Source organism: Amblyraja radiata, chromosome 5 (genome assembly GCF_010909765.2).
Source record: "Amblyraja radiata isolate CabotCenter1 chromosome 5, sAmbRad1.1.pri, whole genome shotgun sequence".
NCBI classification, from domain to species: Eukaryota; Metazoa; Chordata; class Chondrichthyes; order Rajiformes; family Rajidae; genus Amblyraja; species Amblyraja radiata.
In genome coordinates, this window is record NC_045960.1 from 4,650,081 (window position 1) to 4,673,192 (window position 23,112).

Genomic DNA, 23,112 nt, shown 5'->3' on the forward strand with positions numbered 1-23,112 from the left:
TCCCTCCAAACCTGTCCTATCCATGTACCTGTCTAACAGCTTCTGAAATGCTGGGATAGTCCCAGCCTCGACTACCTCCTCTGGCAGCTTGTTGCATACACCCACCACCCTTTGTGAAAAAGTTACCCCTCGGATTCCTATTAAATCTTTTCCCCTTCACCTTAAACCTATGTTCTCTGGTCCTTGATTCCCCTACTCTGGGCAAGAGACTCTGTGCATCCAATTTTGTATACCTCTATAAGATCTCCCATCATCCTCCTGCGCTCCAAGGAATAGAGTCCCAGCCTCACACTCTTTAGGCCTGGGAACGCCCTTGTAAATCTTCTCCGTACCGTGTATTCAGTACTTAATTTTCCTGCATTTGTGCTAATGAAGAAAACCAAAATTTGAAAAAAGTTCATATGCCCGAAATCTGAACTAAGAAATGAAATGATGGAAACACGCGGCAGATCAGGCAGTGTCTGCAGAAAGATAACCAGGGATTGGTGAGCTGCAGAACTGAGGAAAATGTGGAAAACAGGCACATTCCACCTTGCTAAGAATCGAGGGATGGAGAGGTTGCGAATGATACTGTAAAAGAAAATCCAAGTTGTAGATTTGCATTTGACTTGGATAATGTATTGTAACCTTGTTAATGACTGCTATTCTGAGTCTTGTGTGGCTTAGAGTTACAAACTTGATTTTTACTTAACATATCATTAAGAGCCTGTCCCACTTTCACGACTTAATTCACAACCTCTGCCGAGTTTGCCCTTGACGTACTCGCAGCATGGTCGTAGAAGGCCGTGATGCTAGTCGTAGGTACTCGTGGCATCAAGTAGGTCAGGGCGTTTTTTCTAGCATGATGAAAAATGTCCACGAGTAAAAAAAGGTTGTGAATTAGGTCGTGAAAGTGGGACAGGCCCTTTAAACTTTGTGTACAAAGTTAGACAATCATTCGGCTCATGCAAAATGCATGCATTCATTTTTGGACATTTTTCTAAGCAAATTGGAGAATTCATTTTAATACCAGTCATCATTTTGTTGTTTCGTCAATGCCTAATTTCCTGAGTTTTTCCCCGCAATTTCTGTATATCTGTAGCATTGTTTGGTTAACTTTTCAGTATTCTAAAATTTTCCTTTTCTCATTTATTCTCCTCTAATTTTAGTTGTTTCATTCAAGTGTACTGAAGAAGTATTGCTAATTGTTGAATGGTACCTCAGATATTACCCCTGCCACAATGAATTTAATAATATTGAAGTGAGTAGAAAATACTTTTTTGTGTAGACTTGGAATGCACTATGAACTATTGTACTCTCTCCTATATCCGGCGGCAATGTATAACTATTTTAATCCAGATACCAAATTTAGAAAAGGGATATCTGATTTCTGTGGCCAACAACAATTTACACTAAAATTATAAGATTTTTATGTTCATCATTTTGTGGAAATGAAATGTTATAAAGGTTGAAGGGTCCTTTGTAATTGCCTTGTGTTAGGGATTTATATATATAATCCATATACCACCGACCTTGGTTGTGTGGCAATAAAATTATTTATATTTCTATTTCTATATTGATTAATTAAAAGATGAATGTTAGACAGGTACATGGATAGGACGGGCTTGGAGGTGATATGGACCAAACGTGGGCTTGTGGGACTAGTGTAGCTGGGACATGTTGGCCGGAATGGGCAAGTTGGCTGAAGGTCCACACTGTCACTATTACTCTATGAAAGTACATGTAAGGCAAAAACTATTATTCAAATGTTCACCATTCAAAATAAGATGCTTTAAGGCCCTTCTCTGAACTTGAATACAAATGTCTTAAATAATTTAGAGTCATGATTATAAAGTACGGAAACAGGTCCTTTGGTCTAACTCGTCCACGCCAACCAATATATCTAGCTGAGCTAACCCCCTTTGCCTGCTTTTGGTCCACATTCCTCTAAAGGTTTCCTAGACATGTACTTGACTAAATATCTTTAAAACATTATAATTGCACCCGCCTCTACCACTTCCTCAGATGTATTTTAAATCTTTCTCCTCATTTTAAATCTGTGCCCTCTAATTTAGACTCTCCTATCTTGGGAGGAAGACTGTGATCAATCATCTATGTGATCTGTGTCCCTCATGAATTTGAATAACACAATAAAGATCGCCCCTTCAACTTTCTATGCTCCAGACAAAACAGTCATAGCCTTTCAAACATAGAGCTCGATAGCATGGAAAACAGGCCCTTCAGCCCAACTCTACCATGCCGACCCGTTGCTTACCAAGCCAATAGCACTTCCCTGTGTCTGGTCCATATCCATTCAAACCGTTCATATCCATGAGTCTGCCAAGTGCCTTTTAAATTTTGTAATTGTACCCACTTCTGGCTGTTTGTTCCATCTATGCATCGTCCTCAGCGTGGAAACAATTGCTCCTTGCCTCCCTTTTATATCTTTCCCTTCTCACCATAAACATCACCATTAATGGACACCATTAAAAGAAAATACAAACGCTAAACCTAAAATTCTAGAAGCAGAATAAGTCTACTCTGCCATTCAATCATGGCTGATCTATCTTTCCCTCTCAACCCCATTCTCCTGCCTTCTCCCCATAACGCCTGACACCCGTACTAATCAAGAATCTTTCAATCTCATCCTTTAAGTCTCATCCTTTAACCAGTGTTAGTAACACAAGTGCCTCCTTTTTTCCCCTTGACAGAAGGTGGAAGTCTCAGTTTAAAAATTAAATTAAAATAGGGTGGCACGGTGGCGCAGAAATAGAGTTGCGGCCTCAGTGCCAGAGACCCGGATTCAATCCTGACTCTGGGTGCTGTCTGTGTGGAGTTTGCTCGTTCTCCATGCACGCTTTCTCTGGGGGCTCTTGTTTCCTCCCGCATACCAAAGCTGTGTAGATTTGTAGGTTAATTGGCTTCTGTAAATTACCCCTAGTGTGTAGGATAGAACTAGTGTATGGGTAATTGTGGATGTGGTGGGCCGAAGGGCCAATTTCCACGCTGAATCTCTAAACTTTTTATTTGAGAGACCCAGGCATTGTTGTTCCTGATCTTTATACGGTTTCTTGTAGCACTTCATCAGATCAGTGAGATTTTGTGTTAGATAGAGCTCTAGGGGCTAGTGGAATCAAGGGATCTGGGGAGAAGGTAGGCACGGGTTATTGATTGGGGACGATCACAATGAATGGCGGTGCTGGCTCGAAGGGCCAGATGGGCTCATCCTGCACCTATTTTCTATTTAATGCAAAGTGCTCAAATTCTAACCGGACTATAGGCTTATGTATATTCTTTCTTTTTATCAGGAAATATTTGACACCCAATTTTCTAGCAATGGCAATACGAATAGTCTTGAGCCTCACCCATTAAGCAAAGGACAATATATTAAACACACCTCAGAAAATATTGTTTGTAATGAAAATACTCAGGTCTTCCCGAAATTTAATGTGAGTATTTTGAATTTTTTTTTAAATATTTATTAATTTAAATTGTATCTTGTCCTTCAGTCAGAATTTTACCCTTCTCTTTTAGATGAGCAAAAGTCTTCCAAAATCAGTTGTAGTACAGACACCAGATACAAAACAGGTAAGAAATGGAGCTTATTTTGTCAACAGATTGTTCCCTACTTTGTTTTCCACTTCATCTCAAGATTTAAATAAAGATAGACAAAATGCTGGAGTAACTCAGCAGGACAGGCGGCATCTCTGGAGAGAAGGAATGCTGGTTTACACTGAAGACCAGTGTAAACCAGCATCTGCAGATCCTTCCTACGCAGTTAAATAGATATCACATTTTAAAATTTCCAGCCATGTTAACAGCAAGCCGCTCAACTGTTATGTCAGAAGTATGTTAAACAGACATTTTTAGCTAAATGCAAAAATCTAAATATTTTCTGAGATCTCCTTAGTATGTATATTTTTTCCAATCTCTCTTGTCATTCATTCACACAATTTGAATGTTGTTTCTAGTATGTGTTTCCAACTATGAACTGTGTGACTACTCTTCAATCCATTTAGTTTGAGAGCCCTATTTGCTTCCCCAGTTCCCAAGCTCCTTGCAAATAACAAACCATGACAAGAAATCTGCCCTGAAGTCCATTGAATGTTTGAGAGCAAGCTAAATAGTGAGCACTGTGCCTTTACACTGTACTAGGGTTCTCCCTTTCTTGTCCTTAATCTTGACAATTAATTTTCCAACTTTATTTTCAAACCTACTAATTTCACAGAATTGCGATTAGATAAAAGCTATGAAAACAGAAAACGAATTAACGATCTTAAAACAAAATTATCCCAAAAGCTGGACGCAAAATGCTGGAGTAACTCAGTGGGACAGCAGCATCTCTGAAACGTCACCCATTCTTTCTCTCCAGAGATGCTGCCTGTCCCACTGAGTTACTCCAGCACTTTGTGTCCATCTTTGGTGTAAACCAGCATCTGCAGTTCCTTCCTATACATGACAACAAAATAGCTTGCTATCCTTTCTGATCCTATAAATTCTCATACATAGTTGGCAATATACTAAATACAAGCAAGAAGCTTAGCAGCTGATTGTACCACTAACCTCTGCACATCTGACTACATTCATTTCAAGAAGACAATACATCAGATGAAAAGAGCTCATGGCTGATGTGTGTTTAAAGCTTCCAATCAAAGATAAGCTTCTCTCTAAACAACTATCTACTTTCCTAGTTACAAACTTCCATATTCTCAATATTTGAAAGCAACCACATCGTTAGGGTTCTTAATGTACCTGTCCCCCCCCCCCCCCCTTCCCCCAAACTGAAGATGAACACATTTGGAGGTGTAGGAGGTAAGTAACATTAACAGATGACACAAAGCTGGGTGGCAGTGTGAACTGAGGAGGATGCTATGAGAATGCAGGGTGACTTGGACAGGTTGGGTGAGTGGGCAGATGCATGGCAGATGCAGTTTAATGTGGATAAATATGGATAAACAGGAAGGCAGATTATTATCTGAATGGTGTCAAGTTGGGAAAAGGGGAAGTACAACGAGATATGGGGGTCATTGTTCATCAGTCACTGAAAGTAAGCATGCAGGTGCAGCAGGCAATGAGGAAAGCTAATGGCCTGTTGGCCTTCATAACAAGAAGAGTTGAGTTACGGAGCAAGGAGGTCCTTCTGCAGTTGTACAGGGCCCTAGTGAGACCACACTTGGAGTATTGTGTGCAGTTTTGATCCCCTAATTTGAGGATGGACATTCTTGCTATTGAGGGAGTCCAGTGTAGGTTCACGAGGTTAATTCCCGGATGGTGGGACTGTCATATGTTGACTGTCATAAGCGACTGGGCTTGTATACTCTGGAATTTAGAAGGATGAGAGGGCATCTTATTGAAACATATAAGATTATTATGAGATTGGACACGCAAGAGGCAGGAAACATGTTGCCGATGTTGGGGGGGGTCCAGAACCAGGGGCCACAGTTTAAGAATAAGGGGTAGGCCATTTAGAACGGAGATGAGGAAAAACTTTTTCACCCAGAGAGTTGTGAATCTGGAAATCTCTGCCTCAGAGGCCAATTTTCTGGATGCTTTCAAGAAAGAGTTAGATAGAACTCTTAAAGATAGCGGAGTGAAGGGATATGGGGAGAAGGCAGGAACGGGATACTGATTGTGGATGATCAGCCATGATCACAGTGAATGGTGGTGCTGGCTAGAAGGCCTACTCCTGCCCCTATTGTCTATTGTCTTTTGTCTATATGTATTTTGCTTTAACACTAATACCCCAATATTTAGAAAGGGGTTAACTTGGGAATAGTTACATTTATTACCATCTTCCCAAAGTGAAATGTTTGCAATGTGAGCTCGACCGAAGCTTGCCCGATGATGCTCCAAAATACTTTCTCGGAAATGTTTATGAAAGCAAAAGGCAACAGATGCTGGAAATCAGTAGGTCAGGGAGTATCTGTAAAAAGTGTTAAAGAAAATGTTAAAACGCACCACAAAGATCGGGCGAGATAATTAAGACTTTCAGAGCATCAAATACACTGGGAGCAATCTAGAAGACTGCTCAACGAACAAGGGTTCATCTGGCCCTTGTATACAGAATTTTCCTTTGACCTGTTGTTTACTGTAGCAGGCACTTTAGCACTTTTCCTTTTTCCGAATGGTCTTATAACAATTATAAATTACGCACCTCCGAAAAATACAGATCAGTAAAACACAGCTCAATTCCACCCCACTGCAGACAAGCAGATATCTTGTTTCCCTTTCGACCACTTTTTTAATTGTTTTATCATTGGCATTTGTCCTTTAACAACAGAGAACAGAATCTAACTAAAGTAGACTGCAGTAAGTGTCTGTTACACAAACTCAGTTTGATCCTTCTTTAAAGCACAGAATTATTATAACATGAAGAGGACTTTGAGCATTTTTAAACATTCTACCTGTCCCTATCCCTTGCTGTCTTCTTGAAGCTTTGCAGTTTATTTTTGACAAGGGAGAATCTGAGGTAGTATTATCTTTCTCTACAGCAACTGCCTGGGCAGCTGATTATTTTCAGTTGATCTGTTTTTATTGCACAGATGTAGAAGAACAATAAATAGAAGTGGGAGCAGGCCCTTTGAACATTGACTTCTCTAACTTCAGATAGCCCTTGCATTCTCTCTCCATCCCCTTCCTCTTCCCAGTTCTCCCACTAGTCTTACTGTCTCCGACTACATTCTATCTTTGTCCCGCCCCCTCCCCTGACATCAGTCTGAAGAAGGGTCTCGACCCGAAATGTCACCCATTCCTTCTCTCCGGAGATGCTGCCTCACCCGCTGCGTTACTCCAGCATTTTGTGTCTACCTACCATTTACTCCATGACAGATTAAAACAAATATTTTGTTTTGATTTTGTTGCTACTGCCGTAGTTTTGAAAAATAATATCTAGATGCTAGGTGGAATGTGGGTTGTGCATCAGCTTGTATGTGAGCTATCTTCAAGCTAAACCTGAGCGTAACTTCAGTATTTCCTTTCAAGAATGTCGAAGAAAGCACTACTCTGGTCAAGACCACAAAGACTTTTCATTTGTCGGGAGATGCTAAGGTATTGCAATATTTTTCACTGTCATATGGTTATTGAACATTGTCTCCCGACTTTAATGCGTTAAAATTTGCTTTCTTATAATTTGGGCGGCATGGTGGCGCAGTGCCCGAGACCCGGGTTCGATCTCGACTACAGGTGCTGTCTGTATGGAGTTTGTACGTTCTTCCCGTGACCTGCGTGGGTTTTCTCCGAGATATTCGGTTTCCTCCCACACTCCAAAGACGTACAGGTTTGTAGGTTAATTAGCTTGGTATAAATGTAAATTGTCCCTGGTGTGTGTAAGATAGTATTAATGTACGGGGATCGCTGGTCAGTGCGGATTCGGTGGACTGTTTCTGCACTGTATCTCTAAACTAAACTAAAATTATAATAACATTGTAATTATTATACTCAATGTGCATGATTGTATCTCAACTAATCAATTCAAAATAGTTGAAGCCATCTGTTCTAAGCAAAAATATAATCTTATTTTCTCTAGGCTGTTCGTTACTTATGGAAAAGAGATGTTACAACAAAAAAGGTACAAAATTACAAGTGAATTTTACTGCATTAGTCTTTTAAACGTATTCTGAATCCTTCTAACAGTGGATGAACAAAGTTCAGAGCTTTCAATCACAAAATCCCACAAAAGCAAGATATCTGAAATGAAAGCAGGAACCGCTGAAATAATGGAAGTCCTTAATCAACCTTGAAAAGTAATTGAACTGAAATTTGGGGCATAGAACAAAACAGCACAGGAACAGGACCATTGGCCCTCTGCATCTGCGCCCTGCTCTACGCCAAATTAAACTAATCCCATCTGTGTGCAAATGATCCATATTCCTCCATACCTGCATGTTTATATGCCTGAAACCTGGTCCATCCAGGTTCAGGAACAGCTACTTCCCCACAGCCATCAGACTGTTAAACACAACTTCAAACAAACTCTGAACTATAACGGCCAATTGCACTTTATCTGTTAATTTATGTGTGTGTGTGTGTGTGTATATATATATTCTATGGTATATGGACACACTGAACTGTTCTGTATTTATGCCTACAATATCCTGTTGTGCTGCAGCAAGCAAGAATGTCATTGTCCTATCTGGGACACATGACAATAAACTCCCTTGACTTGACTTGACTTGATTACAAATGCCTCTTAAATGGCACTATTGTGTCTGCTGCTACCACCCTTTCTGGCAGCACATTCCAGCCACCTCCACTCTTCGTGTCAAACTAAAGCTTGCCTTGCACGCCTCCTTTAAACCTTCCCCGTCTCAGTTTACTTTAGAGGGCCGTCCCAAATGTAATTGCATTACATTGTTAATTCCGTTTTCTCAGTTTTCTCCTCAAAACTCATGAAAGTGTGAAGCCCTGGGTATTTACAGTTTACTCTTATGTAACATTTTCAAATGGCGTGTGTGTGTGTGTAGATATGTGTTTATTTGCACTCGCACACACAGGCAGACACCACACATGCATGCACACACGCTGGCACACCCACGCACACCCAGAATTATTGGTGAATTTTTAGGTTATTAATTTGGAGTCTTGCAACTGGGTCTGATGTCCTTTAAGACAATGTCCAGGTATACTGTTCCATGATATATATTTAGATAACAATTTGAAGTGGATCCCATGAATTTTCTTACAGCAAACTGGTGATCATTGGCCTGGCAAGGATTAGTGAGCTGCTGATCTCAGGGTGGGGTGAACATGTTCCAAATTCTATATGGAAATGTTCAGTAAGCAAACTTGTTCTGCTAGCTGATAACCAAGTTTGTTTTTTGTTCTTCAGCATGATGTTGTGGCACAAACCTGGAGAGATGGCCCATATCTATTTATCGTTTCCATCAAACCTCTCGAAATAATTAAAAGCAACTGGAATCTAACAGGTGAATTCCAAACTATACAAGAGCTTTACTAAATGCATCATGACTTTGGATATGCAATGCATGTCATTTAATTAAATCCCCAGAACCACGTTAGATTTTTATTTTAAAATGTGTTCTTCACCCTTTAAAAACCCATTCTAGATTCTGTTTTCTGCACTAACTCTGCTGGGGAATCTTCAAGTGCTGTTTCCGTGCTGTAATTGTTATATGGTTATATGGTTATAAAAGATACTCTTAAATGTGTGCTTTTGTTTCCAGTGCTGTCAAACAAAATTAATGTAAATGTTTGGATTCCCGTGGTTTTATTTTGAATGGTTAAATCCGCTGATATTTGTATATTTCCAATGCATAAAACTATTCACCCAAATTACCGTCTGGCTGGGTTAATGATATTTGTTGCATACATGGATATGTTTTCCATGTCGTAGTTGTACAGCGTGGAAACAGACTCTTCGGCCCATCTTGCCCTCATCAGCCAACATGTCCCAGCTATACTAGTCCCACCTGTCTGCATTTGGCCCATATCCCTTTAAACCTATCCTATCCATGTACCTGTCTAAATATTTCTTAAATGTTGCTGAATCTATGAGCTGATGAAAACCAGGCATTTGGGAACAAAATGAGCATGACAAGCCACATATACCAATCTGGTTGAAGGATTGAAATAAATAGTGCATCAAATAAAAAGAAACTCCAAGCTAAAGACTAGGTTCATTTAATATGAAATCAGTCAAAGTAAAATTAAGAAAAAAAGTTTACATTTGCAGAGTGAAACTAAATTGATGTATCTGGTCAATGACTTTTTAATCAAAAGTTCGTGACAAAACAAGTTTTAAATCTTTGTGGGCGAGGCAGCTGCATAGAAAGATGGTGTGTGGCTTGGTGAGGAACCTGCAGAAGATGGGCTCCCAAGCTCATGAGTTCAAAGCCCTTATCCTCAGAAGTAGTGCTCATGGGCTTCGGAGGTTCATTTGGTGTGAGCTTGAAAGTTGCTGCATTTCATTCTGTAGATGGCATAGGCTCGGCCTCTGTGCCTTTAGGATCACTAGTGGGGTACCAATCAAATGGGGATGAATGGGGAAAGGCTTGGATCGAGTGGATGTGGAGAGGATGTTTCCACTGCAGCACAGTGGCGCAGCGGTAGGGTTGCTGCCTTACAGCGCTTGCAGCACCAGAGACCCGGGTTTGATCCTGACTACGGGTGCTGTCTGTACAGTTTGTACGTTCTCCCCGTGACCGCGTGGGTTTTCTCCAAGATCTTTGGTTTCCTCCCACACGTAGAAGTTTGTAGGTTAATTGGCTTGGTATAAATGTAAAATGTCCCACGTGTGTGTCAGATAGTGTTAGTGTGCAGGGATCGCTGGTCAGTGCGGATTCGGTGGGCCGAAGGGCCAGTTTCCGCACTATAGCAAAACAGTATATAAACTAGTGGGAGAGTCTAGGTCTAGAGATCATAGCCTCAGAATTAAAGGACGTTCCTTTCAGAAGGAGATAAGGAGTAATATATTTTGTCAGAGGGTGGTGAATCTGTGCAATTCTTTGCCACAGATGTCTGTGGAGGCCAAGTCAATGGATATTTTTAAGGCAGAGAAAGATAGTCTTGATTAGTACAGGTGTCGGGTTATGGGGAGAAGGCAGGAGAATGGGGGAGATAGATCAGCCATGATTGAATGGCGGAGCAGACTTGATGGGCCGAATTGCCTAATTCTGCTACTATCACTTATGACCATATGAACCAGAGAAGGTAAATAGGATGAAATTACATGAAAATTACTGACCATTTGAGGTTATTTGAATTCAACAAGAGTCCAGTAGATTATAAAATGGTGAGACAAAAAACTGCAGATGCTGGATTCTGTAGATCAGAAAGTGTTGGAGGAATGCAGCGGGTCAGGCAGCATCTCTGGAGGACATGGATAGGCAATGTTTTGTGTCGGGACCTGTTGTGATGTGCTTTGCTGCAAGGAGAGGTGCTATGCCTCAAGCTAACATTTTGAACAAAGTTTAACGCGTAGGAGACCAGAGATCAAGGTGTTGGACCTGGAGTATTGTGTGCACTTTTGGTCCCCTAATTTGAAGAAGGACATTCTTGCTATTGAGGGAGTGCAGCGTAGGTTTACAAGGTTAACTCCCGGGATGGCGGGACTGTCATATGCTGAGAGAATGGAGCAGCTGGGCTTGTACAGTTTAGAAGGATGAGAGGGGATCTCATTGAAACATATAAGATTGTTAAGGGTTTGGACACGCTAGAGGCAGGAAACATGTTCCCGATGTTGGGGGAGTCCAGAACCAGGGGCCAGTTTAAGAATAAGGAGTAAGCCATTTAGAACGGAGTCTATGGAATTCTCTGCCTCAGAGGGCGGTGGAGGCGGGTTCTCTGGATGCTTTCAAGAGAGAGCTTGATAGGGCTCTTAAAGATAGCGGTGTCAGGGGATATGGGGAGAAGGCAGGAACAGGGTACTGATTGGGGGTGAAATTGCTGTCTAGCAGTGGCTCTGGCTGAAATGTTACCTTCACCGTTAATTTTAAGTTACCGTGGCTGAAATTGTGTGCTGGATTAGTTTCAAATAATCTTGCGTATTCAGAGTTTCATAATCAATTGAGGTATCTTCTGCAGTGCTGGTGTTGATGCAAGGATCCCACGGATTCATCTCGGCAACTGAATTTCCATTGATGATTGTAAGTAAGAATTATTTGTTCTGCATGTACAGTTGATCTATAGGTTCTTTATTGATGAAAATTCACACTATTCTAATTTGTGGTTCATCGCATTATGTACCTGGCATCAATTTCATGACAAACTACCATTTACATTTCTGGTAAAGATTGTATTTCATAGATGGACAAGTCTCTTGTGTAAATAAACAATTGGCGTGGATTTTAGTTTAGTCTGCTGAGTATAATTTTGTACGTTATGATAGTTCCAACAACCAAAATAAATGTCAAAAAGTATATGCATATTTCTGCCAGATCAGTCTGAAGAAGGGTCTCGACCCAAAACGTCACCCATTCCTTTTCTTCAACAATGCTGCCTGTCCCGCTGAGTTACTCCAGCATTTTGTGTCTATCGCTGCCTGTCATTTTGATTAAGGACAAATATGCTATCTAAAGTACTTTCCAAAAGCATCAACCTCCAAGCTTTCCAAATATACATTGGGTTCTCCGTTAATCTTTGATAATTTCAGCCTGTTAACTGAATGCCAGATCTGTCCACTCTAGGTATAGATTTATTATAGTCACGTGCACCAAGGTACAGTGAAGGACTTTGCCATCAAATCAGATAATAGTATACGTAAATACAATCAAGCTAAACTCAAGTACAATAGGTAGACCAAGGGAAAGATGCACAAAATGTAATTCTCAGCCTTGTAGTACCACAGTTCCAGATGCAATGTCCAATGTACGCAATGGGGTTGAGGTAAATTGGCCATTTTGGAACGATCGTTCAGCAGTCTGAATACAGAGGGGAAGAATCTCTTCCTGAGTCCGATGGTGCATGCATCTTCTGCCTGACGGGAGCAGGTAGAAGGAGGAATGACTGGAGTGGTTGGAGTCTTTGATGTTGGCTGCTGAAGTGTGCTCAAAAGTCTTTCTAGCAGCTGTGGTAGACATTGCCTGATTTCTTCCACCTTACCAAGTGCCACTCCATCCCTGACAAATCCAACTCCATTGCTTGCAAATACAATAGATTTACCTTTGCTGGAGTAGAATAGCCAACCTCATCTTCCAGCATTCCTAACAACACAATGAATAGCTCCAGCAATCAGTTACTAAGCTCTTGCCCCATATTTGTTATAGATTTCATATCATGTCTTTGATAAATGTTATATTGTGTGCTGATTGCATTTTCTGATTTTAATTGTAACTGTATATTTTTCTCCCCATAGTTTTATATGATAATGTGCATCATATATATACTTTACGGAATATTGTGGCTCATCTGGTCTGCATGTTATTGGAAAGATTTGTTGAGAATCCAGTTCTGGATAGCTGGAGTTATTTTTCTTGGCATGCTGGAAAAAGCTGTGTTCTATGCAGAATATCAAAACACAAATACTCGTGGAGTATCTGGTATGTTTACTACTTCATCTGCCTAATAAATGAAAGTGAAATTGGATAACATGCAAAATGTTAAACTGAATTTGTTAGCAAATTTAAAGTGTGAGAGAAATAAAATGATAGTCCATTTTGAATCATCTTTTAATGTTTAACCCTATTGTGTTAATCAGGCTCTAATGCAGGCCAAAGTGCATCTTTGTTGGACTTAAATATTGTACTTAAAAAACTATATTGGCCAAGTCTTGATTTTATTTTTCATCACTGGACACATTTAAGTGACAAGGTTTATGATTATACTGAATGTTTCTTCTAAGGTGAATTCAACAAGTTAATGAAATCCCAACAATAATTTCTGATTTTCCAGAACTTTTCAACTCTTGATTCAAACATCTTTATCCCACATCATCAATTGTGAATACATATATGCCAGATTTCGAGTGATTTCATTAAATATGTTGTTGATATCTTCATTTTGTCATGAAACCGACAACCCACTATCTGTTGTTCAGTTTCATTCACGTCTTGCATTGATGAGAAATTCCTTGCCTTTCCATGTTCAGATAGCGTTGATGTCTTTTGCTATTAGGTCATTCATAACTAATAGGAGCAGAATTAGGATATTCAGCCCATCAAGTCTACTCTGCCATTTCAATCATGGCTGATCTATCTCTCCCTCAACCCCATTCTCCTGCCTTCTCCCCATAACCCCTGACACCCTTGATAATCAAAGATCTATCGATCTCCGCTTTAAAAATACACAATAGCTTGGCCTCCACAGCGTCATTCTCAGGACATGAGCATGTTGCTCAACAAATACTTTTAATCAGATTAAAAGTATTTAATATTTTAACTAAAAAAAAGAATGAACCTTTGTTCATTCTTTACTTTTTTCATTGAAATTGAAATTAGTTTTATAAGTTCATCTCCTTTCTGAAGGTATATCCTTTTATTCTGAGGCCATGGCTTAGACTCTCCCACCAGTGGAAACATCCTCTCCACATCCACTCTATCCAGGCCTTTCACTGTTCAGTAAGTTTCAGTGAGGTCCCCCGTCCCCCCCTCATACTTCTAAACTCCAGTGAGTACAGGCCCAGTGCAGTCAAATGTTCATCGTACGTTCACCCAATCATTCCTGGAATCATTTTCATAAACCTCTTCTGGACCCTCTCCAAGCGCCAGCACATCCTTCCTCAGATTCTTCTTTTTGAAGAATTTTGGGGTCGTAAAGTAACGTGAACTAATTTAAGTTAACAGTGTCTTGCTATGCTGTGCCATTAGTATGCAAGTATTTCTCTTCCTTGTGTTTATTTCCTCTTGTTTGTTACAATGAAACCTAACTCAAGTTGCTCTGTCTCTACATTATTGGTGTAATGTTATGTTTATGGCATTAAAGCCTCTATTTCACAAGAGTAAAATAATTTTCCAGAGTAAAGGGCGGCACGGTGGCGCAGAGGTAGAGGCCATTCATGGTGGCCGACTACAGGTGCGGTTTGTACGGAGTTTGTACGTTCTCCCCGTGACCTGTGTGGGTTTTCTCCGAGATCTTCGGTTTCCTCCCACACTCCAAAGACGTACTGGTTTGTAGGTTAATTGGCTTGGTATAATTGTAAATTATCCCTAGTGTGTGCAGGATAGTGTTAATGTGTGGGGATCGCTGGTCGGTGCGGACTCGGTGGGCCGAAGGGCCTGTTTCTGCATTGTATCTCTAAACTCTGAACTAAACTAGTGGGAGAGTCTAGGTCTAGAGATCATAGCCTCAGAATTAAAGGACATTCCTTTAGGAAGGAGATGGGGAGGAATTTATTTTGTGAGAGGGTGGTGAATCTGTGTAATTCTAGTGTTAATGTGCGGGGATCACTGATCAGTGAGGACTCGGTGGGCCGAAGGGCCTGTTTACCAAAACTACTACTAAACTACTTTCAAAAAATGTTGTCCTCTGAAATTCTTTATGGAAAGTCATAGAAATGCCTGGTGACTATTTAAAAAAATTTTTTTTTTTTTTTTTTTTCGTGCAGTGCAAGGTCTCCTGGTCTTTGCAGAGGTAATTTCTGCGGTGAAAAGAACATTGGCTCGCCTCCTTGTGATCATTGTAAGCTTGGGATATGGAATAGTTAAGTGAGTATCTCCTCTAAGCCCTTCAGTTACGTCACGGCTGATCTACAGCAATGGTTTTCCTTGCTATTCTTCAATGATACTTTATTGTCACATGTACCTAGCTACATTTAAATACGTAGGTTTTGCATACAATCTGGTAAAATCACTCAGCAGACCTCACCGAGGCACTATATAAAGAGTAGCCACATTTCTGCCGCTGACGAAATGAGTAAAAGGTTCATCAAACGGTCTTATCTTCTCGCAGTGGTGAACCAGGCAAGCCCACGCTGGGTTCCCCCTTCCTTCTCGATGGCCCCTTCATTCTCAACGGCCCTCCGCACTCTTTTTTTGACAAGAGTCTAGTTTATTACTGGATTTCATGTGTGTTTTCTTTATTTTCATTATTTTAATCTGTACAGAGAACTTGATTTTAAAATCTTCATAGATTTGTGACCACTGTTAAGATCGTGTTTCTCTGCCTGGTAGCTTTGATCTTGTTGCAGAGAAGCTGCCTTAGACGGAGGGTTCATGCAGACAGCTACTCCCCATAACCTGTTCAGTTCGCTGACTCTTGAGAGCTATGCAAAAACAAACCTCAGGCTCTCGATATTGCAACTCATAAAATACAATTTAGTTTAGAGATACAGCGCAGAAACAGGCCCTTCGGCCCACCAAATCCGTGCCGACCAGCGATCCCCACACATTAAACTATCCTATACCCACTTGGGACATTTTTTACATTTACCAAGCCAATTAACCTACAAACCTGCACGTCTATGGAGTGTGGGAGGAAACCGAAGATCTCGGAGAAAACCCACGCAGGTCACGGGGAGAACGTACAAACTCCGTACAGACAGCACCCGTAGTTGGGATTGAACCCGGGTCTCCGGCGCTGCATTCGCTGTAAGGCAGCAACTCTACCCTGCGCCACCGTGACCACCCCTCTTCAGATTTTACTCCTCGCTTTTGGTGTGTTGATTAGATTCTGAAACATTCAGTGCTCAGTGAGTCTGAGTGATACAATGTAGAAACAGGCCCTTCGGCCCAACTTGCCCACACCGACCAAATTGCCCCATCCACACCAGTCCCACCTGCCTACCTTTGGCCCATATCCTTCTAAACCTATCCTGCCCATATACTTTTGCAAATATCTCTTAAATGCTCTGATAATAACCTGCCTCGACTAACTCCCCCGGCAGCTCCTTTCATATACCCAACACTCTTTGTTTAAAAAAAATAAAATAAAAAATAAAAAGTTTCCCCTCGGGTTCCTGGTAAATATTTCTCCCCTCCCCTTCAGCCTATGTCCTCTGGTTCTCAATTCCCCTACCCTGGGCAAACGATCCGATGTGCATTTACCTAACCTATTCCCCTCATGTTCTTGTACACCTCTATAACAACACCCCTCATCCTCATCTTCTGAATTTTATATGTGGTGAGATTTCTGCTTCAGGCCCACACCCATACTTGGGTGAAAACACTTTCCCTCCATATTCCTTTCACTCTAATTCTGGGGGTGGCACGGTGGTACAGCAGTAGAGTTGCTGCCTCACATTCCCCAGAGACTGGCGTTTGATCCTGACAAGGGGGCTGTCTGTACGGACTTTTTCCTTATCTCAGTACAAAATGGCCTGCCCCTTATTCTTAAACTGTGGCCCCTGGTTCTGGATTCCCCCAACATCGAGAACATGTTTCCTGCATCTAGCGTGTCCAATCCCTTAATAATTTAATGTGTTTCTATAAGATTCCCTCTCATCCTTCTAAATGCCAGTGAATACAAGCCCAGTCGCTCCATTCTTTCATCATATGACAGTCCCGCCTTCCAGGGAATTAACCTGGTGATCCAACTCTGTACTCCCTCAATAGCAAGAATGTCCTTCCTCAAATTAGAAAGGATATTCACAGGGAGAATGTGGAAATTGCACACAGTCAGCCCCTATTTTAGGGTTGAACCTCGGTCAGGGTAGAACCCTTGTCTCTGGCGCTGAGGCAGCCGCTCTGCCAGCTACACCAGTGCATCGCCCCTAGTTTAAGTTCATACTTCTGTTGCAGAAACACTGAACCAGTCCACCGGTGGTGGAAGAAGCCTTTGGAAATGGTATATTTACACCAGTGTAGTTGAAGTTCAGTTTCAACCAAAACCAGAGTGTTGATGACCAGCACTGCTACAGAGGTTGATAGATTTTTAGACAATAATGGAATGGGGTTGGCGCAGTAAAGTACCCATAAAATTATTGAATGATAGGGCGACACGATGGCACAGCGGTAAAGTTGCTGTCACACAGCGCCAGAGACCTAGGTTTGATCCTGACTATGGGTGCTGTCTGTATGGAGTTTGTACGTTCTCCCTGCGATTACGTGGGTTCTCTCTGGCCGCTCCGGTTTCCTCCCTCACCCCAAAGACGCACAGGTTTGTAGGTTAATTGGCTTCGGTAAAAAATTGTACATTGTCCTTAGTGTGTAGGATAGTGCGAGTGTACGGGGTGATCGCTGGTTGGTGCGGACTCGGTGGGCCGAAGAGCCTGTTTCCGCGCTGTAACTCTAAAAGATAGAGCGGGCTCAGAGAGAAAATTGGCTCACTGCTTCTGTCATCTGCTCTCTAGGCAGGTTAATAGTTATCAGTAAATGTGTGTTTGAAATGCATATCCTTTTTCTGCTTGTGTACAGGCCTCGATTGGGCACAGTCATGCATAGGGTGATCGGACTGGGAGCCCTCTACCTTGTTTTTGCAGCCGTCGAAGGAGTTATGAGAATTACAGGGGTAAAGTGAAACAACTAAACCTAACTCCCGAACCTTGCACTGAAAAATTCCGCAAAAATTAAGTGTTGTCAGAAATGTTTGATTCGCACGCTCTTTCAGAAAGGACAATTTTCTTGTTTACCTGAGTTAAGGATATCTTGTTCACAAAGAAGCTAAGAGGAATGCCGAGCAAAGTAATTAGGTCAGCAAACTCCATGTCAGACAAAGCGCCAAGCAGTTTGATCACGCCACCTATTTAATCCATTTTGCAATCCTCGTGACAACAAAAGACTCTTTAATAGATTCTGAAACTTGGAAAAGAACCAGCAAAACTGATCCAAAGCAATGGAATGTGCAGGAAAGAACTGCAGATGTGGGTTAAATGGAAAGTAGACACAAAATGCTGGAGTAACTCAGCAGGTCAGACAGCATAATTGGAGAAATGCTTTACTTCCCTCCAGAGTTGCTGTCTGTCCCGCTGGGTTACATCGAAACATAGAAAATAGGTGCAGGGGGAGGCCATTCGGCCCTTCGAGCCAGCACCACCATTCATTGTGATCATGCCTGATCGTCCCCTATGAATAACCCGTGCCTGCCTTCTACCCATATCCCTTGACTCCACTAGCCCCTAGAGCTCTATCTAACTCTCTTAAATCCATCCAGTGATTTGGCCTCCACTGCCCTCTGTGGCAGGGAATTCCACAAATTCACAACTCTGGGTGAAAAAGTTTTTTCTCACCTCAGTCTTAAATTACCTCCCCTTTATTCTAAGACTGTGGCCCCTGGTTCTGGACTCGCCCAACATTGGGAACATTTTTCCTGCATCTAGCTTGTCCAGTCCTTTTATGATTTTATATGTTTCTATAAGATACCCCCTCATCCTTCTAAACTCCAGTGAATACAAGCCTAGTCTTTTCAATCTTTCCTCATATGACAGTCCTGCCATCCCAGGGATCAATCTCGTGAACCTACGCTGCTGCCTCAATCACAAGGATGTCCTTCCTCAAATTAGGAGACCAAAACTGTACACAATACTCCAGATGTGGTCTCACCAGAGTCCTATACAACTGCAACTGCAGGTTACTGCATCATTTTGCAGTCTATCCGGTTTAAACTAGCATTTGCAGTTCCTCCCTACACATCTCGTCTGTAGACCCTTGTTTCCATTTGATAGTTATTGGCTGCTTGCTGATTTCGTATTAAGGGGGCACAGTTTAATTTCCATGTATTATTTAAAATGTAATTCCCTATTCTCTATTTTCTAATTTAAAATCTTCCTTTACACTCAGAATGACTCTAATTATATAATTTATTGTCACTGTGAAACCAATTCTCAGATAATCTAATATTTCCTTTCTCTAACACTGCAGGATCGGAGAAGCGTTCCCGTTTTGGTGGCTGAAATATTTTTAGCAGTGATCGATTCCTTTTTTGTCTGGTTCATATCCTTCTCAAGTACCCGATGTTCCCTCAAAATATGCCAATCTTCATCTGAACTGTTCCTGTGTAAGAGATCATAGACTGAACTCCCTTACTCACCAACAATAAAATAGATGATGAGTTTACACCTGATGAGTTTACAGTTCCCAGGCAGCACAAAGACTATTTGATTCATTATTTGTGAAATATTCCCAGACTTAATCTGTAGTTTATGCTTGTTTAGGGTGGCACGATGGTGCAGCGGTAGAGTTGCTGCCTTACAGTGCTTGCAGCGCCGGAGACCCAGGTTCGATCCTGACTACAGGTTCTGTCTGTACGGAGTTTGTACGTTCTCCCCGTGACCTGCGTGGGTTTTCTCCGAGATCTTCGGTTTCCTCCCACACTCCAAAGATGTACAGGTTTGTTGGTTAATTGGATTGGTAAATGTAAAAATTGGCCCTAGGGTGTAGGATAGTGTTAATGTACAGAGATCACTGGTCGTAGTGGACCTGGTGGGCCGAAGGGCCTGTTTCTACGCTGTATCTCTAAACTAAACTAAACAACCACTATCTTAAACTGCTACTTTGATTCCAGTTTTCTCTCTTCGCTGTTATCAATTGGTACTTTTCTCTATAACGTAATCTGCTCTGCTGATTTGGCATATCGACCAGTTTGCATTAATAGAGAGAGAAAAACTGAAGTAATGTTTTGGGTAGATAACATTATGTTAGAACAGGGATAAAGGATTGGTTGTGGCATTATTGAGTCCCAAACACCGCAAAGGAAGTTGAGGTTTTGTTCCTCATGCCTGCGTTGGGCTTCATTGGAAAAGTGAAGATGGTCAAAGATTGGGATTAGAGTGGGAATGAGTGATGGTTACATTGAGCTTGATGTTGATGCCTCCCACTACAATAGCTTCTGTGGCCTCCTTTTGCGTATTAGGTATGCATTAGTGAAACACTGACGGAGAGGGGAATCTAGGTTAAAAGGAATTTTAATGGTTTGGATTTGTTTTCTCATGACTACATTTCAATGACACATATAGTGATTATTATCCTTTTTAAATGCTCTTTTACTTTATTACTGAAAACATTCTCCTTAGCATTTGCTACATATTTGTTAGCCTGGCTCAAACTATTAAAATGCTGAAATTGAGGAAAAATACAGTGAAGCTTTCACTGTACAGACATTTTACCAACACATTGATATTTGCCATAATAGGTAAGTCACCTCCAGTATATCCAAGTTAATCCAGTGAATTTATCAATATACTATAATAATCCAATTGTCTTTGATTTCTAGCATCAATTGGATTTATGGCATGGACAACCAAGAAGTTCAGATTGACGCCGTGTCAGTCAGTAAGTTAAATTATTTTTTATTATTTTTTTTGCTGTGGAAGTTCAGCCTTTTGAAATGCTGAGTGTAATCACACTGATGCTAGTGATTCACAATGGGAGTTAGTGGTTGCCTTAACCCTGAGAGGGTTCATGAACCTGAATCCTTGCCACTGTTATGTCCCGCTGTGTTAGATAACATCTTCCAAGATGGCTACCAAACCAGACGATTATTTGTGTGGGAAGGCACTGCAGATGCTGGTTGAAACCGAAGGTAGACACAAAATGTTGGAGTAACTCAGTGGGACAGGCAGCATCAAGGATGCTTTCGACCCGAAAAGACATCCATTCCTTCTCTCCAGAGATGCTGCCTGTCCCACTTAATTACTCCAGCATTTTGTGCCTATCTCCAGACAATTATTTGCTTGCCAAAGAAGCAGATCAACAAACACATATTACAATCACCACACTCTTAAATCTCTACTCCTACAGCAACATTTCTTACTTTTAACTATAAATAACCTTAAACTCTCACTCACTAAAAATTAGCCTTTTCTTATTCAAGCTCCCAATTTGTACATTGTTGTCTGGATTGAATCTAATTTACCTGTATTTTAAAATTGGCAGGATTGGATGGAACTATGGGTGGATGATGCTTTCTGGAGACTTCTCTTCTCTGTGATTCTCTTAGTTATAATGTTCCTCTGGAGACCATCGGCAAATAATCAGAGGTAAGCCTTTCTAATACTTTTTGTGGAGAGTTTAATTATTTATTTCCCCTCTACTTTGCCTTCCTTTAGTTCTGTTGCCATGATGTCATTGCATATGGCCTGTTTCCTCTAAGAATAAAGAAATTAAGAATTAGGATTGGAAGTAGGCCACTTGGGCGTCATTTGAGTGTAATTTACGCGACATCATTTACGCGTCGTGCAGCACACGTGAGTGCGCATTACGCGCGCATTGTGCGTGGTGACATAGGCGGTCGCGCGCGGCCCCCCAGGATTTTGGTATGTACAAAATCTTTGTGCGCCATCTGCGTAACGCGCAAATGAAGTCCAAGTGGGACAGGCCTTTTAGCTCCTGGGGTCTGCTTTGTCATTCAACAAGATCGTGACTGATCTACCTCAGCACTACTTTCCTGCCTGATCTCAGACCTGGGTTCGATCCTGACTGGTTTGTATGTTCTCCCTGTGGCCGCATGGGATTCCTCCCACATCCCAATGACATGCAGGTTTGTGGGAAAATTGGCTTCTGTAAATTGTCCCTACCTGTGTAGGATAGGCTATGGGTGATAGTTGGACAGCACAAACTCGATGGGCCAAAAGGCCTGTTTCCACGCTGTATCTCTAAACTAAAATAAACATACAACGCAGAGCAGTACATCACATCACATCACAAAAATCTTCAGATAATATATTGTTAATTCTTAGCTTTGATAAATAGAATTCGTATTATTGATGAAATAGCCATAGTGTTAAGGGCCTGTCCCACTGCGGCGACCTAATCCACGAGTGCAGACGAGTTTGCCCTCAACTCTTATTCGCAGCATGGTCGACACGAGGTCCTAGGAGGTCTTTGTAACTCTCCTTCATGTTCGAGAGTAGTCCCCGCTTACTCGAGGCCTCAGCTAGGTCGCGGCGTATTTTTCAACATGCTGAAAAATGCCCTGAGTAAAAAAAAAAAGGGCGCTGTGGAAAATATCTAGATTTTTTTTTTTACTCGTGGGTTTAGTTGAAGTAGGTCGTAGTAGGTCGGCATGTTATTCGTAGGTAATCGAGGGTAGTGGAAGGAAATCGAAGGTAGTTGTAGATAGTCTTCAACATAGTCAAAGGAGGTCTTCTACATGACATTTTTTTCAAACTCTTCTAAACTCGCCAATTAGGTCACCGCAGTGGGACAGCCCCTTAATGCTGTAAGATTTCAAGGCTCACCACGCCCCCCGCCCCTCCCTATGCTGTAACTTGGTGACACTGGTGGTAAGGAGTCAAGAGTGTTTTATTGTCATATGTCCCACATAGAACAGCAGCAGCACAACACAATATGTAAACATAGTACATTGTAAACAATATAATAAACAAGAAAGAAAATGTCATGTGATCTTACTTCCTGGGTCACTAATTTTGGAGGATTAGGCAATGTTTATTATATTGAGATTGTGAACTTGTTCTTTATTCTGATTGTGGCATTTTCCTCTCGTGCACGACTTCAGATATGCATTTACCCCACTTATTGATGACCCAGACGATGAAGTGAATGAGCTGATTGCAGGAAACTTTGGTAAGTGTGCATCTCTATTCAGAAATATTTCATCACCTATTACTTCTGAGAATTGATGCCTGTTATGGCCCCCATTTTTTTACTATTCCACAAACTGAATTGTGGGCGCACAGTGGCGCAGTGGTAGAGTTGCTGCCTTATAGGGTTCGATCCAGACTACGGGTTCTGTCTGTACGGAGTTTGCACGTTCTGCCTGTGTCCGCGTAGGTTTTCTCCACGTGCTCTGGTTTCCTCCCACATTCCAAAGACATGGTGTGTAGATTAATTGGCTTCTGTAAATTGT

General features: G+C 41.5%; 1 protein-coding gene across 2 annotated transcripts in view; it reads left to right on the forward strand.

The window, feature by feature from the left end:
* The window catches only part of tmem87b (transmembrane protein 87B), a 53,416-nt gene that overhangs the window by 21,687 nt on the left and 8,617 nt on the right, over window positions 1–23,112 (forward strand). For both annotated transcript variants that reach the window (XM_033020528.1, XM_033020529.1), the window contains exons 3-17: window positions 1,149–1,240; window positions 3,288–3,428; window positions 3,514–3,567; window positions 6,961–7,026; window positions 7,505–7,546; window positions 8,807–8,903; window positions 11,521–11,582; window positions 12,791–12,974; window positions 14,978–15,077; window positions 17,724–17,817; window positions 19,167–19,238; window positions 20,328–20,436; window positions 20,518–20,576; window positions 21,180–21,283; window positions 22,762–22,829. In XM_033020528.1, coding sequence (XP_032876419.1) covers window positions 1,149–1,240; window positions 3,288–3,428; window positions 3,514–3,567; window positions 6,961–7,026; window positions 7,505–7,546; window positions 8,807–8,903; window positions 11,521–11,582; window positions 12,791–12,974; window positions 14,978–15,077; window positions 17,724–17,817; window positions 19,167–19,238; window positions 20,328–20,436; window positions 20,518–20,576; window positions 21,180–21,283; window positions 22,762–22,829 — 1,344 coding nt within the window. The remainder of the gene's footprint in view (window positions 1–1,148; window positions 1,241–3,287; window positions 3,429–3,513; window positions 3,568–6,960; window positions 7,027–7,504; window positions 7,547–8,806; window positions 8,904–11,520; window positions 11,583–12,790; window positions 12,975–14,977; window positions 15,078–17,723; window positions 17,818–19,166; window positions 19,239–20,327; window positions 20,437–20,517; window positions 20,577–21,179; window positions 21,284–22,761; window positions 22,830–23,112) is intronic.